Source organism: Letharia columbiana (genome assembly GCF_014066305.1).
Source record: "Letharia columbiana isolate WasteWater2 chromosome Unknown Sc0000012_s0, whole genome shotgun sequence".
Lineage (NCBI taxonomy): Eukaryota > Fungi > Ascomycota > Lecanoromycetes > Lecanorales > Parmeliaceae > Letharia > Letharia columbiana.
Genome location: NW_023501050.1, coordinates 357,621 through 372,974, shown reverse-complemented (window position 1 = coordinate 372,974; position 15,354 = coordinate 357,621). Strand labels below are relative to the sequence as shown.

The window sequence follows — 15,354 nt, the reverse complement described above, 5'->3', positions numbered from 1 at the left end:
CCTACCCACCACACCTGAAGACTGCTTGAAGTGGTTCCGTCTCGCATCTGGAATCGACGTCTCGAAGTTGCCCCCAATAAAACATCCAGCAGGCTTCACATAGCCAAAGAAATTGTAAGCGAAAGGAATACTGAGAGGATTTACCCTCTGTACAGCATTTTTCGTGGACAGTACTGTCAATTAGACACCCATGCCAATCTCGCGGTCGATAATCTGGATGCAGTCATCACCTCCGCAGCCACCAAGATTGGGAGTGGCGATCCTTTTGCACTGATCTGCGAACAGTGGGCCAAAACCAAGAAGATCACCTTAGTGCAGCTTCTCTCCGTGCTCTGGCATGCGCTTTGAGATGATGAGCTGCAAAAGCATCTCGATTATTTGTCCATGCACACGCGTCGCGCCGCTCTCCTCAAAGATCTGTTAAGTTTCTCCATGGCAGAGTGTCCAACCATACAGTCTGCTTCAGGTGAAAATTTAGAGTTGTTCAAACAGTCAGAAATACAAGTGATGCCAGTTGAATTTTTACAGCATTCCAATATGCCAGAGGCTGACCTTGCGTATATCTGTATTGCCGATGTAGTGTTCAAGAGTGACCTTGCTGCATCTGTTGTGGTGAAAACATTCAGTCATGAAGGACAGGTCCAGCTGAAGACCCACGCCTCGCGGAAGCCAATGGTAGAGAAATTGGAAGATGGTTGCGCTCGCGTTGACGTTGCTGAGAGCTGGTTCTTGCGGAAGTTTCGTGGCATTTCGCTGGAAAGGGTAGCTAAGGCAATGAAAGATTGTATGGCTCGAGAAAGTTGCCACGGAGGTTGAGCGAGGCTTGTCTCTATGCGCAATGCATGCCCGGAGCACCCTCGCGACCGCTGGAAATACCTCGAGTGATGCAGCCACCACTTCTCGTTCCTTTCATTCATCATGAATGCTGCAGGCTTCATGGCTGATGGCCGATGTTCCAAGGCAAAAGGCTCAGATGCTCATCACTCGCTGTGCTCGCTAGATTACGGATGTCAATAGGCTTTGATTAGCACATGCTCAACCGACGAGTTTCTATGCTTCATTGTGCGTTTGGAGTGCGGATGTCAATGTTCGCTGTACCATATGCACCCCCACAAATGCGACTGGCCTTCTTATTATGACATATCTGGAACGGCTCGCCAGAGGAAGAGCCCTGCTTCTTCTGGTGGAGCGCGAAAACCAACCGCCTCGGGAACAATTCTCCCGTCGCACTTCACCTGATGCATGGCACTGTCCCGCGTCCTCCATCTCTCTTTAAATACTAACCAAGCGCAAAAGTTCTTGCCAAGTTCTCATCTGCACCATTCCCTACGTCTCGAATGTGCTGTAACCTGATTTCTAAAGCTTCAATTTTCAGCCGCGTGTCCACCTGTTTTGCCGACAAAGTCTCTTATCAATTTGTTCCAATTATGATACCACTGAATTCGAAAATGCCGCCAATACTAAAACCTTTTCAATCTTCCATAAACCGTCAACCTCTGCTATGGACGTCTTCATCGTGCTCCTAACTCTCCTCTGGCTCCGAAACCTTCCAACAGGCTCGGCAGCCCCAGCTTCAGCAAACACGACCGCTGAATCATTTCCCTTACAAATCCACAGGCATCCTCAACCCTCCAGCGACCTTCGACCTGATGCCGTAGAGATCGTCGACTACCCGATCCCCGGCACGACGTAAGCACACAGGTAACCAGGTGAGGAACCTACGTAGCAAACGACTGACAAGACCGCAGCACCACCATCCACTTCATCCTCGGTCCCCCCCTCCCGCCGGCCGTCATGTCCGTCACCATCCTCTCGGCTTACGACCACATCACTTCCACCATCGCCTCCACAGGCGACTGCATACTCCCGGCATCCCAGGACCCGTTCGTGTACAACCATGGCTACGGCGCTTTCATCGCGGCCCGCTCGGCCCAAGGGCGGCATCTGACCTGGAGCTTCCTGGAGGGCGCCGCGGCGGGGCTGTACAATGGGCTCTACCTGAGGGGCAGGTATAGAGCGAGCGAGTTCCGGATTTGGGATGGCGTGGCGGGGTTGGTCGGGGTTGGGGAGATGGGTGCTGATGCGGTGCACGCTGGTGGAGGGAGGAATGGGACGGTCCGGTGGACGAGGAACGGGACGACGAAGGGAGTGGTTGAGGTTGTGAAATGATGGTCTTGATCTCGGTACAGGAAACGTCTATGGAAAGAACGACTTCGAGAGCATCCACGCAACTTATTATCCTTGGGAAGTGGTGCCCTGGGGGACGTGGTATGAATGGGGTTTTCGTCCTTAAAAAGATCCCCAAGCTTGCTGCCTGAGCTTTTTTGCATATTTGGGATGGGTTCGAGGATGGAGGTTTTCATTTTTGTTAGTGATTGAAGCTCTATCGCCGAGATGAGCGACTAGTGAGTATTACATACATTTGCCAGGACGCGAGAAAGAGGCAACGCATTGAGGAGACGAGTAAGTGATGTGATCCTCGAATTGTATCATCTTTTGCGAATACGCATGGGCCAGCTATATAGTGCAGCTGCCTCATACAGTCATCGTATACCATAATCTACTTCCTGCTGACAGGCTTGGCATAAACCGCAAATCGTTTCCTCCAAGCGACAAGCCAAGCTCCCATCTCAAGAAAATTGTTTATGTAGCTAGGAGATAGAGCAAGAAAATTCATATCGATGTTTGACTGTAGGGAATGTAAAGAATGGGTAATTCTTCATGTCAAGCGTGCCTACTGTACCTACTTAATTATTGACAGCATCAAGGCATTATCCCCGAGATTGGCACCGGGTAGAGTACTCGTATATACCCGGAAGTGCCCGATACCTGGTAATGCACGGTCTTAAATCCGACAAATCCGGGGGTGAGTTTTGGGGGATACCCTCCCGAAAACTCACCCCGGGCTTACCGCGGCGTAGGGCTTACAGAATTCAGATAGATTTTATTACACTAATATACAACGTTATTAATACAACTGCGATTTACGAGATTCTTAAAGCTCTAGAAATCTTATTTAATATTCTATTGGGCACTTCCGGGTATATACGAGTACTCGTATTCACTAGGATTTGCAATCTACTAGGAGTCTAGGATTTACAATCTCTAAAACTTAATCTTTATAATTCATTCTTCTATAACATTATGATAAAAAACCAAAATAAAACTTCTACGAGAATATAAAATACAATTTTTATAGTTTTAAATGTTTTTAAAATTTAGATAATAATAATTAATTTATATAATAGCGTAATAAACTTTAATAGTTATATCTTAATAAACTATTATATAACTCTATTAATCTAAGCTCGACTATTAAAAAATATTCTTATAATTACATTTATATTCTTTTTATTTTTTTTTCTAGTTTTTAATTATATTGTTGTGAAATAATAAACTATAGGAATTAGATTTTAAAGATTGCAAATCCTTAGTGAATACGAATACCCGCGGCTCTTGCCGTTTGGAAACTCTGCTGCTAATCTCCCCCTTCCATCCTGCACAGCGCATCTGCTAGCTGGAACCTATATTATGCACATAGGCGCACCAATGCACTTTACTCGCAAATGATCAGTGATATAATAACAGAGTGACTCCTGGTCCTTTCATAGCACCATTGCAGCGCTATTCCAATCTGCCGAGCTGCTGAAACTGCATTATCGACAGGTTGTACGACTTCAACATGACTGATATCATCAAGAGCGCCGAAAAGCCCTCAACGAACGCACAAGGTCAAAAGCTTGATGGATTCCACAGCCTCGTCCAGGAGCTCAGCGGGTACATGGATACAGCACAGAGTTTAGCTTTCTCGGAAATCTGCGATCCGAACGCCGTAATCCAACGGATGGAAGAATATCGCTCAGAACGTTTGGATTGGGCGAAATACGCTCATGGGGATGGGGGTCTGTGTTTCACGAGGAACATGGTTGAACGCGGTGCCGGCAAGTGTAACATCGTACGTTGGCACGTGGGATGACAGGCGTAGCAGATCTGACTATGATGTTGCAGCTCATTTTAGTCTGGACTCCAGGCAAGGAAAGCCCGGTACATGATCATACTGGATCACATTGCGTGATGAAAATCCTTCAAGGATCATTGAAAGAGACACAATACAAGTGGCCAGAGCGAAAGGTGACCGAAGAATGGCAGCATTCGCCTCTGCAGGTTCAAAAATCAACACTGTTGAGTCGAGATGATGTGGCCTATATCTCGGACAATGTCAGTCGTGTCGGCTGGGAACATTCTGATGAAGCCGGCTGATACAGGATATAGCACGGGCTTCACAAAATCATGAATCCTGACCCCGAGGAATATGCCGTATCTCTGCATCGTAAGTCCAGACGCTATGCTTTTTGCACTTGTGTGCGGAGCTGACACGCTAAGTGTATGCTCCCCCGAACGCTGCGACAGAAGGGTGTCAGGTCTTTGATGAGGAGACAGGAAGAGCGAAGCATGTGATCCAGTATGACCTTTATTCCGAGATGGGTCAAAGGCTGAAGTGCGGGAAAACATGCGGACAAAGTGTAATGGGGCCTTGAGTGTAGAGCAAGCTGAGATTCTCAGGATATTGTTGGACCTTGGAGTGGTGTTGCGGAACAGAGTGACCATTCGACACACGTCTGTTCCGTTGTTCTGGCGGGACTGTTCATTGCTCTGGAATACATCAAATACCTAATGTCCAACCAGGGTGTACCGACTTGACTGCAACTTCTTGTCCGGCTGTTCCAATTCTCCATTCGACTGGCAAGAATTCAGATCTAGCGGGGAGTCATTCTCGCTTGGTGCTTGATACCAGGAGAGCATTCGATGCCGAAGATCCTATGCATTCCACTTTATGTTCCAAATGCTATTCAAATGCCCTGCTCCTCGCACATCCTATTGAGATCTCGGATTTTTCTTAGAGCTTCCTCTTCCCAGGCCCGATTGAAAGCCACGCATGGTGCCTTGGGGGAATTTCGAGGCCAATCCAAACTGCAAGAGCTTGGGCTTCTGGTTCGGTGTGCGCTGTCCGAGTCCAATATTGGAGAGAGTCGTGCATTTCGGGTATCCCAGTCGAACAGGAAGTGACTGCCCGCGTAAGAAGATCGAGGCGTGATATTAGTAATGATTTTGTTGTAGGAGTGTTTAGAGTGCTGCGATCCAGCTTGTATTGGCAAAGTAAAGGGGGAGCAGCCCCTCAGTTTCATGCTAAAAACTCGGCAAAAGTTGCCGCCCCCATTCCGCCAGAGGCAAGTCCCCAAAGAATTGCGACCGGAGAATCTCAACAATCAATTGCAAACATCACAACCTCAAAGCAGCCTTGAAAGGAACAACTTACATAGTCGCCAAACCCATTCGAAGCTAGGATTGAATAAAAGATTACTGTCGGTTGAGCGCATCGATAGCCTCACGTTGGAAAGGGAAAACCGGTTGGTTGCTTGTCTGCGCATAGGACAAGGCAACAGGGACTCGAAGGCACAACGGCCCAACATGAGATTCATTCTGGCGAGATACAGAGAGAGATCGATATGAACGATGATCCATTGGCGATATCGAAGCCTGTCGACTCTGGTGAGGTTGTGACACAAACAGACCAGGCTGAGCAATCCCACAATGTAGCAGCGGCTCCAGCGGTTTTGGACCCTCGAGATAACGCACCGTCTCCTGTTATTGCACATATCAATGGAACGCCTATCAACCGCAGCAATGGAAATTCGGCAATGGACAAGAGCGATTCCGAAGCAGAGACGGTGGTTTTGTCTGGAAAAGAGGAGGGTGAGGAACAAATGACGAGGAAGGCTATCAAGCTGGAAGAGGCCAGCGTAGCAGATCCTGTAGCCAATGGGCCATCGGACAACCTCCCAACAATACGAGAAGACCAGCGTGAAGGACGTAGAGAAAACAATGGCCGTAAGCCATCGTTGAAACGGAAAAGAACGATACCAACAAATGGGAGTGGTGATATTCCAGATACCGGAAATTCGAGCAACCTCAGCTCTACCATTTCATCACCAGTTCAAGCAGTCCATTCCTCTAAGGCAACTGAAAGTGCGTCCGATCGATCGCGATCATCTCCTCCGTTTGAAGAGGTCGCTCCACAGCTGGAAGAACGGGCTAAGAAACAAAGGAGTGGAAGTGACAGCGGCCACAGTCGTCACCAAGCAGGGAAGAGTGATCGAGAAGCTGGACTGGCCAATTCACGAAAGCGACGCGAAACTCGAAGTGCAACACATTATGACGGACCCGCTCATCGATCTGAATCCCCACCTGCACGTAACAACCACAGGGCACAATCTATACAATCAACAATCTCTCAACCCAACGGCGTGACCAAGCGAAGAAAAGTCCCAGCGCCTTTACACGTGGAGCGTCGAAGAAAGGCCTCTGAAGATACTCACCCTGATTCTGATGATAGCAGCTCCGTTCACAGTCGTCATCACCTGCAGAAGATCACTTCCGCCGACGGCCATGCCATGTCACTAGCTAAGATGCCAATATCAAGTAAGAAGAACCGGGACCGGAGTGGGCGGACATTACTTGCCAGGGCCTGTGCCCAGGATGCTTGTGAAGCAGAGAAATGGTTGAAGGAAAGACCGCAGGATATTGATGTTCCCGACAACGCCGGAAACACACCATTACAGATTGCCGCCCTCGAGGGAGATGTTGAGGTCGTCCAACTTCTCTTGAACGCTGGCTGCGACACCACTTCCAAGAACATCGACAAAGACACGCCTCTCATCGACGCGGTTGAGAACGGACATCTAGAGGTGGTAAGGCTGCTGCTCAAGGCGGGACTGGACCCAAGACAAAAGAATGCGAAGGGACAAGAGCCTTTGGAATTGATCCCCGCCGAGGATGAGGAAGCGGAGGACATACGGGAAACCCTAATGGCAAGCAAGAGGGAGAAAGAACGATTACGAAGACCCTCAGAGGACCACCACAGGCATAGTACTGGTTCGAGAGATGTTGAAATATCTTCGACGGGTGCTTCAGGTGCCAGTCCCACGAGGAGCCCACCACCCCCGGCCTTAGGAGTAAGAAGAAGGACGGCAAGGAGCCAACCGACCGACGATGCACTTTTATGGGTCAACCCAACCCCAGAGAGACTTCGCGATGCCGCTGGAAAAGGAGATCTGACTATCGTGGATCACATTCTCAAGATGCGTCCCAAGGTCGATACTGAAGCGGTCCTTGCGGCAGCGCGTGGTGGACACGATGGGGTACTCAATTTGATGATGGCTATTGGGAACCTGGATCCGGACCCTGAACCTTTACGCTCAGGAGAGTATAAGCCTGCTTATAGCACTCCAATGTTGGCGGCGATTGGCCGGGGCAATATCAGCGTGATACAGTTGCTGTTGAGCCAGCCTGGCTTCGATCCAACTCGTCGGCGTTTTAAAGATCTTACGTACTACGAGATATCGAAAGAGAGACAGGGCTCAGAATGGCAAGAAGAAAACGATATTCTGAAAGAAGCGTATGACAACTACAGACCAAATGGAGGCCGTAGGAGCAACAACAACTCGCCACGCAAGGTCCGCCCGAAGCGAGCCGACTCGAATAAGCATTCTTCTGAGCCGTCTTCTTCTCCGCATGACTCGAGAAAGGTACGAAAGACTAAGCCTTCACCAGACGATGATCCAATGGAAGGGGTCAGAAAGGATTCTTCACACAAGGGAACAGGATCAAGACATCTGGGAGATGATCTCAAAAAGCAACAAGACTCAGCCATCCTGTCGGATCGAGACTCAGATGCTTTGGGACTTCCGAAGCCTAAGCACAAAGAGAGGAAATCAAATAGTGACATTGCACGTCCTGCAATCAATCGTGCAGACAGTCTAAAACCTAAGCGCAGATTGATGTCTGGCAACGACTTCAAGACTGACCAAGATCTAAAACAGAGGGCGAATCAAGTTGCCGAAGCAAGGGATGATTCAACCAGACGCAAATCAGGTGACTCCATCTCAGGGCGACAGAGGAAGTCGAGTGACGCCTCCGAATCTACCGCGAAGATCAGCAAGGCATCGTCCGAAGAGCCGACAAATGTCAAGAGCGAACTTGGGAAGAAGCGTCATCGTATGAGTGTTAGCCCACGAGCCAGCAAGACCGATCTACCTGGGACGACAGAGGCGGTCAGAAAGAAGAAACGACGAGTTGACTCCCAAGGCAACGCAATCGACCAAGATCGTGATCGCTCATTTCGACCGGGTCCGGCGATGGTAGCAAACATGATCGTGAGCCCTACAGCCGGCCCATCTCCTACTGTGTCTCAAGGTACGGCGCCGGTAGCATTTATGGGTAGCAATACTGCTTCGCCTGTGACAAAATCTCCAACCGAGTCTAGAATACATTCCACACTTATCTCGCCTGTGAACAGTATAGATCAAGCGCTTTCACAACAACAACAACCAGATCTAGACGATATGCGAGCACAGAGACAAGTGGAAGAAGATCTGTTGCGTCAAGAAAGGCTAGACCGTGAGCGTGAGCGCCAAGCTGCACAGGAAGAGAAGGAGCGACTTGAAGAAATAGAGTCTGAGAAGCGACGGCAGGCTGAAGCAGAGCTCGAACGGAAAGCTCGAGCTGAGGTGGAGGAAGCTGAACGAAAAGCCCGCGTTGCCCGGGATGAAGAGGACGCCCGCCTCGAGGCTCAACGTCAAGCTGAAGAGGACCAGCGACAACAACAAATGGAGCGAGAAGAGGAGGAGAACCGTATCGCCAAGAAGAAGCGGGACGAGGAGATGCAGCAACGGAAAATGGAGCAGGACCGATTACGCAAAGAAAATGAAGAACGTAAGCGCCGAGAGTTCGAAGAACGTGAGAGCAAACGTCGCATGCAAGCACAAGAGGAGGCTGAGCGACTTCGTCGACAATCCCTACCCAATGGCTTGAGGAGAGCCGCCGAGCTAAGTCTGGAGGATGCAAGGACTGCGAAGGAGGTTGCCAAATGGCTACCGTTGCGGACAGTCACGACTCAGGAGCTGAATCCTGGTTGTGAGCCACAGATGGCGGAGGAGAGGTGGATTGCGAATATCCAGGCTGCGCCAATGTTGGCCATCAAGGATCTGGAGCTTTCGCAATGTAAGTCTCGTTTCTAATCTCACACTTGCAGCCAGCCTAATACACACCGCAGACACCGCTTGGACCCGCTTCCCTGCCACCATGAACCACCAAGGCTCCCTCTGGCGCCAATTACGCAATCCTATGTCCCAAGCTATCCCTCCCTCTCTTCTCTCCCCTACCGAAGTCTACAACTTTGACGAAGAAACGCGCCCTAAGTTCTTTGACCTGAAACACGTCTTCTGGATCAAGCTATCTGAGTTCATGGATATTGTACCGAGACATCAGCACCTCGCTGGCATAAAACTGGGTACAAGAGCAATGGTGTTACATGAATTCCCATTCGGGAGAGGAGCTACATGGGATAGACCTGGTGTCAGTGGTGGAGAAGAGGTTGTGAAGCAGGAAGCGGCGGCGAGTCCGATCATGAACGGAAATATGACGAACGGGCATCGCTGAGGAAGAGGTATCGGTGAGGATGGATGAGGCGTGAAATGATGGTATGGGGAATGCTACGCTGGTACTACGCTTGCGTCGCTGGTTATGACGTACTTGTCAGCGTTGGATGGCTGTGGCTCCTGTGATACCGTATCGTTTATGTACATCATGCTCTCGCTTGAGCTCGGGCACGAGTGCTGTACATATTGCTCTATACCTTAGCCATGCTTTCTGAAGCTCTCTCGAATTCAATGCCGTTAACTGAGGGTTGCAACTATGTATTTCATTCCATTAGAAGAAGGCTTGTTCTTTCATAATCAGTGAAGAGTAACTAGGTCATGTCAGAGTAGGTCCATCTGTAGGTGTAAACGCAAAGCCAGATGCATGATCTGTAAAATGACCTTAGGCTACAGCGAGCTGTATTTCAAGAAAGTAGAATACAAAGTCCATTTTACTTGCCATCTATGCAGGCAGCCTCGGTAAAGCATCATCGAAGAAGAGAAATGATCTAGAAAAACCTCCTTCAAATCTCGAATCTCAAATCTCAAAGCCTTTGCATTTTTTATTTTCAACCACTTCAACCCATCCACCAGATTTGTCTCCGTCTCAGACCATCTCCATTGGCGACTGGCCTTTTATCTCCTTCTATGACCAATCAACCAACCAACCAACCGTCAAAGAGTCTATGGATGCCTCTCTATTGCTCGGTCGCGAAGTAATTGATCAAGATGGACCGCTCCTGACTCTCCTCGCCCCAATCCCGCACCACGACGCAAGAGCAATTGACGACTTTCCGGGCGTTGCCTTCGCGGTCGAGCACGCCTGTGTTTCCACCCAAACCGCAATCAGCCTCGATGCCCCATTTTTTCGTCACGGAGCCAAGAGACAGCGGGAAGACCACTCACACAAGCCGGCCCACTCCCCCAACATCTTCCCGTCGGGCACCTTGATCAGCGGGATCCCGTGCTCCCCGCACAGCGCCACCACCAGCTTCTTGTAGGCCTCCTCCTCGCACCCTTCGTTCAGCACGCACATGTGCGCCTGGCGCCGGTCGAGCGCTTTGGAGGCTTCGCGGAGGCCGCGGGCGAGGCCGTCGTGGATGAGGGCGAGCTTCAGGGCGCCTTTGAGGGCTTCGAGGGTGGTCTGCGGGGTTGGGTTTGGGGGTTAGTCTGGAGGGTTTCTTTCGGGGCGGGATTGGAGGTGGGAAGTTGAGACGTGACGGGGTGGAGGGAGAGAAGGGAAGGGAAGGAAGGGTGAAGTTGGTTTCGGGTGTGCAGTAGGAGAGGATGATTGGGAAGCTAAAACTCACCATCTGAGAGCTGCCACCGGCGGCAGGCGCGTCGGCGGCGACATCGACGGTCTCGGGGTCTTCGGCTGGGGTGGGCGAGGTGGGCTCTTCTCCGTCCGACTGGAAGGGGGAGTAGGAGTTAGCTACGGGTTTGTGCCATTGTACGTCACACACATCATTCTCCCCATGATGCAAGGAAGGATGGAGGAAGGTGTACCATCTTGACTGAGTGTTCGTGGTCAGTTTGAATTGTCGGAGATCCTCAAAGAGCGTAATGGTTTGAGAAGAAAAGTAGTTGAGTTCATGCTTGAGCAAGCACGAGATCTGAATTGTCGTGTGCGCCAAGCTCGCTAAAATTTCGAGTAAAATTACCGCTAGTGTTTAATGATACAACGAGCCTTCAAGGGGCCGCTCACTCTCTCCTTACGGCATCACAATTGACTTGGAAAGCACATTTTCAATTCTGGTCACTTGGTTAAATTGGGGATCCCAACGTAGAAGTAAAGTGGCACGCTATGAATGCTAAAATGCTTCGGAATACCTTAGTCTCGTTGAGTTGCGACTTGCGAGAGCCATCACTGCATCTCAACTTCCATCTCGCGCTTCAGGCTCGATGGCTCATTCCCTCTGCTCTTGCTAATGCCCAACCCTCCAAGTCCAGCAGCCAAGACTGACAAAGAGGAAGCATCTTCATTTGGTAATACTCTCCCTGGTGCTCCGGCCCCCACAGAATTATCAGCTGTTTCAACCCCGGTGAGCACTGTGGGATCGACAAGGATGTCACCCTGAGCTCGGTTTCTCGTGGTCCTCGTAGGACCATTCATTTCAGCATCAGTCCGGCCAAATAGTTCATGCCACCATCTAAGCTCACCAGTCCCTGGCAGAACCAGTCGTTCTTGACCTCGGACATTATCGTCAATCGTTGCATCGTATATTTCGTTTATGAATTGTTCTTTTCGGGATAAAAAATAGTCCCAAACACTTCGTGTCTTCTCACTGACACGGGCGTCAACACGCTCTTTCTCATTGTTGTACAGGAAAGTGCCATATTGGCAAGAATAAAGGTGGTAAAGCAAGCGACGGAGAAAGCGTTCATTGAACTCGAACCGAGTAGGATGGCGATGGAGCAGTTGGTAAGTAGCGTCGAGGAATTGGTGGAAGACTGGGCTAGTCTCTTTGACCTTAGTGGTGCTTTTGTCGCTTCCACTTCCTTTGCCTGGAGCAGCGCTTCTCTTAGAGGTCGGAGACATGTCGTACGGCTGCATTTCGCCATCTGAATCGACGATAGAGTCTTTGCTCTTGTTGTCCTTGTTGAAGAAACCTTTGGCGCTCAACAAGGCATTCTCCAGAGCCTGACCCGCGCCGCTGTTGTGTCCGACTAAGCTCGGCTGCTTGTTGCTATCTCCGCCTACTCGTTCATTCTCGATGTGAAACCATTTTTCGCTCGACAGGAACCCAGATCGATGATTGAATTGGTGACCGAATGATAACCAGTCCTTCTCTACAAGAACGATGAAGCCTTCGAGAGTACGGTAGTAAGGATCAAGACAGAGCTGACCTAGAGCACTGAGCTGGCTTGTTCGATCCCATCCATCGGAGCAGTGTATGAGGACGTGCGAATGTTGAAGAGCGACCTGTCTAGCAATAATTCCCGCCCCATCAAGTAGACCGCCGATATGCTTAAGCCAATGGCTTTTCGCCAGGGCTTCTCGATTTGGTGCCAAGGGCGTCACGTCCGACTCCTTCAGTGTATCGACAACCTTGTTCAGCGAGTCTCTCATAACGTGAATGTTGTCAATTCCCAAATAGATCTTCGTTGCGAAGCGGTAATTGTCCATGTTTTCCGAGCCTAATCCTACAGCTTGCATCGCCAAAGCGTTCACAGTGGGCCGAGCGTCGACTATAAGATTATGCTGCTGCGCACCGTACACTTTTGGCTCATCCTTGTCCTCGCTTGCTGTCCGATTTATCATCTCATCTTCCAGCGTTTCAGCATCTGTGGGAGGAGGATCCGACCCTTGTGATCCAATGTCACCTTCGCTCGATCGAAGAGATTGAGGACTCCGAGGTCTGGAAGGCGGCTCTGAAGAATTGGGATCTGAATGCGAAGTGGAGAATATCGCAAGCAAAAGCTTCTCATCTTGGATGCTTCGGTTCCCTCGAACTCCCACCAGCGGCTGAGCACATCTTGTGATGGAGCAATTGTTGACTGGATGTAGGTATGTCAATACAGGTAGACGTACACGCGAGCGATATCTGCCTGCGTAGTTGAGGGTATTGTCGGAGATTGATGTCGGCACAGCGAGAAGAGCAGGATATGTTGATGAGAACTAGACGGTTGTGAGACTCGGCTCAGGGTTCCCCAGATACTACCAACATACCGCGTAATCTGTATTGATGTTCGATATCCTCCACCCTTTATCCGTGCTCTTCTCACTAACACCTAATCTTCTCCATTCCCTTCTTGCATCGTACACATTCCACCCATTAACCTCCTTCTCTGGCCGCTGCGGCTGGTAGCTGAATGCGTACAACTTTTCTATCCTTCCCAATTTGCACGTCCACGCCTTGATGCTATCATACACGTCTCGTGCCTTCTTCTCATCTGCGAAGCAGAAGCAGACAAAAGTCAAGTCCCTACATCGTAGCCGTATCGAAGATGGTAGATGGGATGCCGGTGGAGCTGGGCGTAGAGTACATGTATGGATGATTGGATAGGTGATCCATAGTTCTCGCGGTCTAGCGTTAGCTTCCTCTGCGGTAGGAGGCGTATGCGAGAAGATGAGGTGGTGGGGTGTCAGATGTAGATTTCCTTCAACTTGCTCGCCCCTGCGGACGAGTCTGACGTCGTCTACCTGGAGATGGTAAGCTTTGTCTCCAGCAAGGTTATAAAGCTGAAGGCCACCTTCGCAATTCGTGTTCTCTCCATCTCAACCTAAGGTTGCCTGTCCATTATAGTACAGTGGAGCTTGTGGGTTTGGAGAAGTTTACTGCACCAACTAGAATGTTGGGAAGAGGAGAGACTTAAGACAAAGAACCTCTGATTCAAATAGCTGGCTTCAAACAAATTATAAGTATTCCATACGTAGTTCGCGATTCCCTTTCCCTTTGAGCCTTGGTCTTAAAAAGGGAAGTTCTTAGCGGCGGCTTGGCTCCCAAGCGAGAGTTTCCACAACGGCAACCCCACTAACAATTTCGATACACTTCAACGACAGCGTCCTCGGTCAACCTCAACTTTCCGACAGCACCGCGATCATGACTTCTGTACCAGGGGCCTCTGTTTCCAAGCGTAGGAAGTTCGTGGCAGATGGTGTTTTCTACGCCGAATTGAACGAGTTCTTCCAGCGTGAGCTGGCAGAGGAAGGATACTCTGGTGTCGAGGTTCGCGTCACGCCTACTGTGACTGACATCAGTACGCCCCTGTTCCCGTCCCTTGCCTTTCCACTCTCCTTCTGACCAAGTTATAGTCATCCGCGCAACACACACCCAAGAAGTCCTCGGCGAGCAAGGGCGCCGCATCCGCGAACTGACCTCTCTTATCCAAAAACGCTTCAAGTTCCCTGAGAACTCTGTCTCCCTCTACGCCGCCAAGGTCCAAAATCGTGGTCTTTCCGCTGTCGCTCAGTGCGAATCTCTCCGTTACAAGTTGCTCAATGGATTGGCTGTTAGGAGAGCTTGCTATGGTGTGCTGCGGTTCATCATGGAGAGTGGAGCGAAGGGTTGTGAGGTGGTGGTTTCGGGGAAGCTGAGGGCTGCCAGGGCTAAGAGCATGAAGTTTACAGTATGCTTTGTCTTGTATGGTGACGAGGAATCATGCTAATGGGAGGATAGGATGGCTTCATGATCCACTCCGGTCAACCTGCCAAAGACTTCATCGATTCTGCTACCCGCCACGTTCTTCTCCGCCAAGGTGTGTTGGGTATCAAGGTCAAGATCATGCGGGGATCCGATCCCGAAGGCAAGTCTGGTCCTCAGAAGTCCCTGCCAGACTCCGTCACTATCATCGAGCCAAAGGAAGAACAGACGGTTGTGCAGCCCATGAGCCAGGACTATGGTGCGAAGGCAGTTGCAGCGCAACAGGCAGCGGAGCAGCAGAGGATGCAGGAGCAGCAGGAGCAGGGAACAGAGGAGGGGAAGGAAGATTATGGTCAGGAGTAGAGGAGCAGATGGAGAAGTCGTGGTCTTGTACCTTAGCATGCTGGTATGTTACCGTCAGAGTTGAATGCTGGAACCAATATTCAATTGCTGTTGCCACTGTCATAGAGCTGCATCAACGAAAAGGGATTTTGAAGAGTAAAGACCCATTCGAACATTTCGAAACCTTGGTAAAATGCGCAAGAGAAGGCGCATTAAGGCCGAGCTTCTGGTAGTAATATGCTAGTAGAGTACTTGGGTGTTCAAGGCAAAATAGCCACAGAAGAAGCTAGCCCATCAACGCTGGAAATAGTGACAAACAGTATGCCCATCGTGATGGATTGCAACACGTAAAGGTAATGGTAAACATCCCGTAAAATGGCCACTTTTATGGTCAAGCAGTCAGTGCAATTATTCTCACGGGTAAAACACCCTTGCAAGTGCACAAATCACGG

The 15,354-nt window shown here is 50.0% G+C and overlaps 5 protein-coding genes across 5 annotated transcripts; 4 read left to right on the top strand and 1 right to left on the bottom strand.

Moving 5' to 3' along the window:
• Positions 1-1,501: 1,501 nt before the first annotated feature.
• Positions 1,502-2,169, top strand: HO173_004663 (uncharacterized protein; the record flags this gene model as incomplete). Its single annotated transcript, XM_037306585.1, has 2 exons — positions 1,502-1,689; positions 1,749-2,169. 2 exons carry the CDS (start codon positions 1,502-1,504, stop codon positions 2,167-2,169), a joined length of 609 nt encoding a protein of 202 aa, XP_037166523.1.
• A 1,513-nt stretch (positions 2,170-3,682) lies between these two features.
• Positions 3,683-4,538, top strand: HO173_004662 (uncharacterized protein; the record flags this gene model as incomplete). The annotated part of the gene is made up of 4 exons (XM_037306584.1): positions 3,683-3,955; positions 4,009-4,218; positions 4,273-4,330; positions 4,384-4,538. The coding sequence occupies 4 exons, from the start codon at positions 3,683-3,685 to the stop codon at positions 4,536-4,538; spliced, it is 696 nt and encodes a 231-aa protein (XP_037166522.1).
• A 969-nt stretch (positions 4,539-5,507) lies between these two features.
• HO173_004661 (uncharacterized protein) lies at positions 5,508-9,498 on the top strand (the record flags this gene model as incomplete). Its single annotated transcript, XM_037306583.1, has 2 exons — positions 5,508-9,060; positions 9,113-9,498. 2 exons carry the CDS (start codon positions 5,508-5,510, stop codon positions 9,496-9,498), a joined length of 3,939 nt encoding a protein of 1,312 aa, XP_037166521.1.
• A 676-nt stretch (positions 9,499-10,174) lies between these two features.
• Positions 10,175-13,694, bottom strand: HO173_004660 (uncharacterized protein; the record flags this gene model as incomplete). The annotated part of the gene is made up of 6 exons (XM_037306582.1): positions 10,175-10,299; positions 10,383-10,620; positions 10,787-10,885; positions 11,356-13,095; positions 13,147-13,620; positions 13,671-13,694. The coding sequence occupies 6 exons, from the start codon at positions 13,692-13,694 to the stop codon at positions 10,175-10,177; spliced, it is 2,700 nt and encodes an 899-aa protein (XP_037166520.1).
• A 326-nt stretch (positions 13,695-14,020) lies between these two features.
• HO173_004659 (uncharacterized protein) lies at positions 14,021-14,923 on the top strand (the record flags this gene model as incomplete). The annotated part of the gene is made up of 3 exons (XM_037306581.1): positions 14,021-14,177; positions 14,233-14,546; positions 14,597-14,923. 3 exons carry the CDS (start codon positions 14,021-14,023, stop codon positions 14,921-14,923), a joined length of 798 nt encoding a protein of 265 aa, XP_037166519.1.
• Between the last annotated feature and the right edge of the window lie 431 nt (positions 14,924-15,354).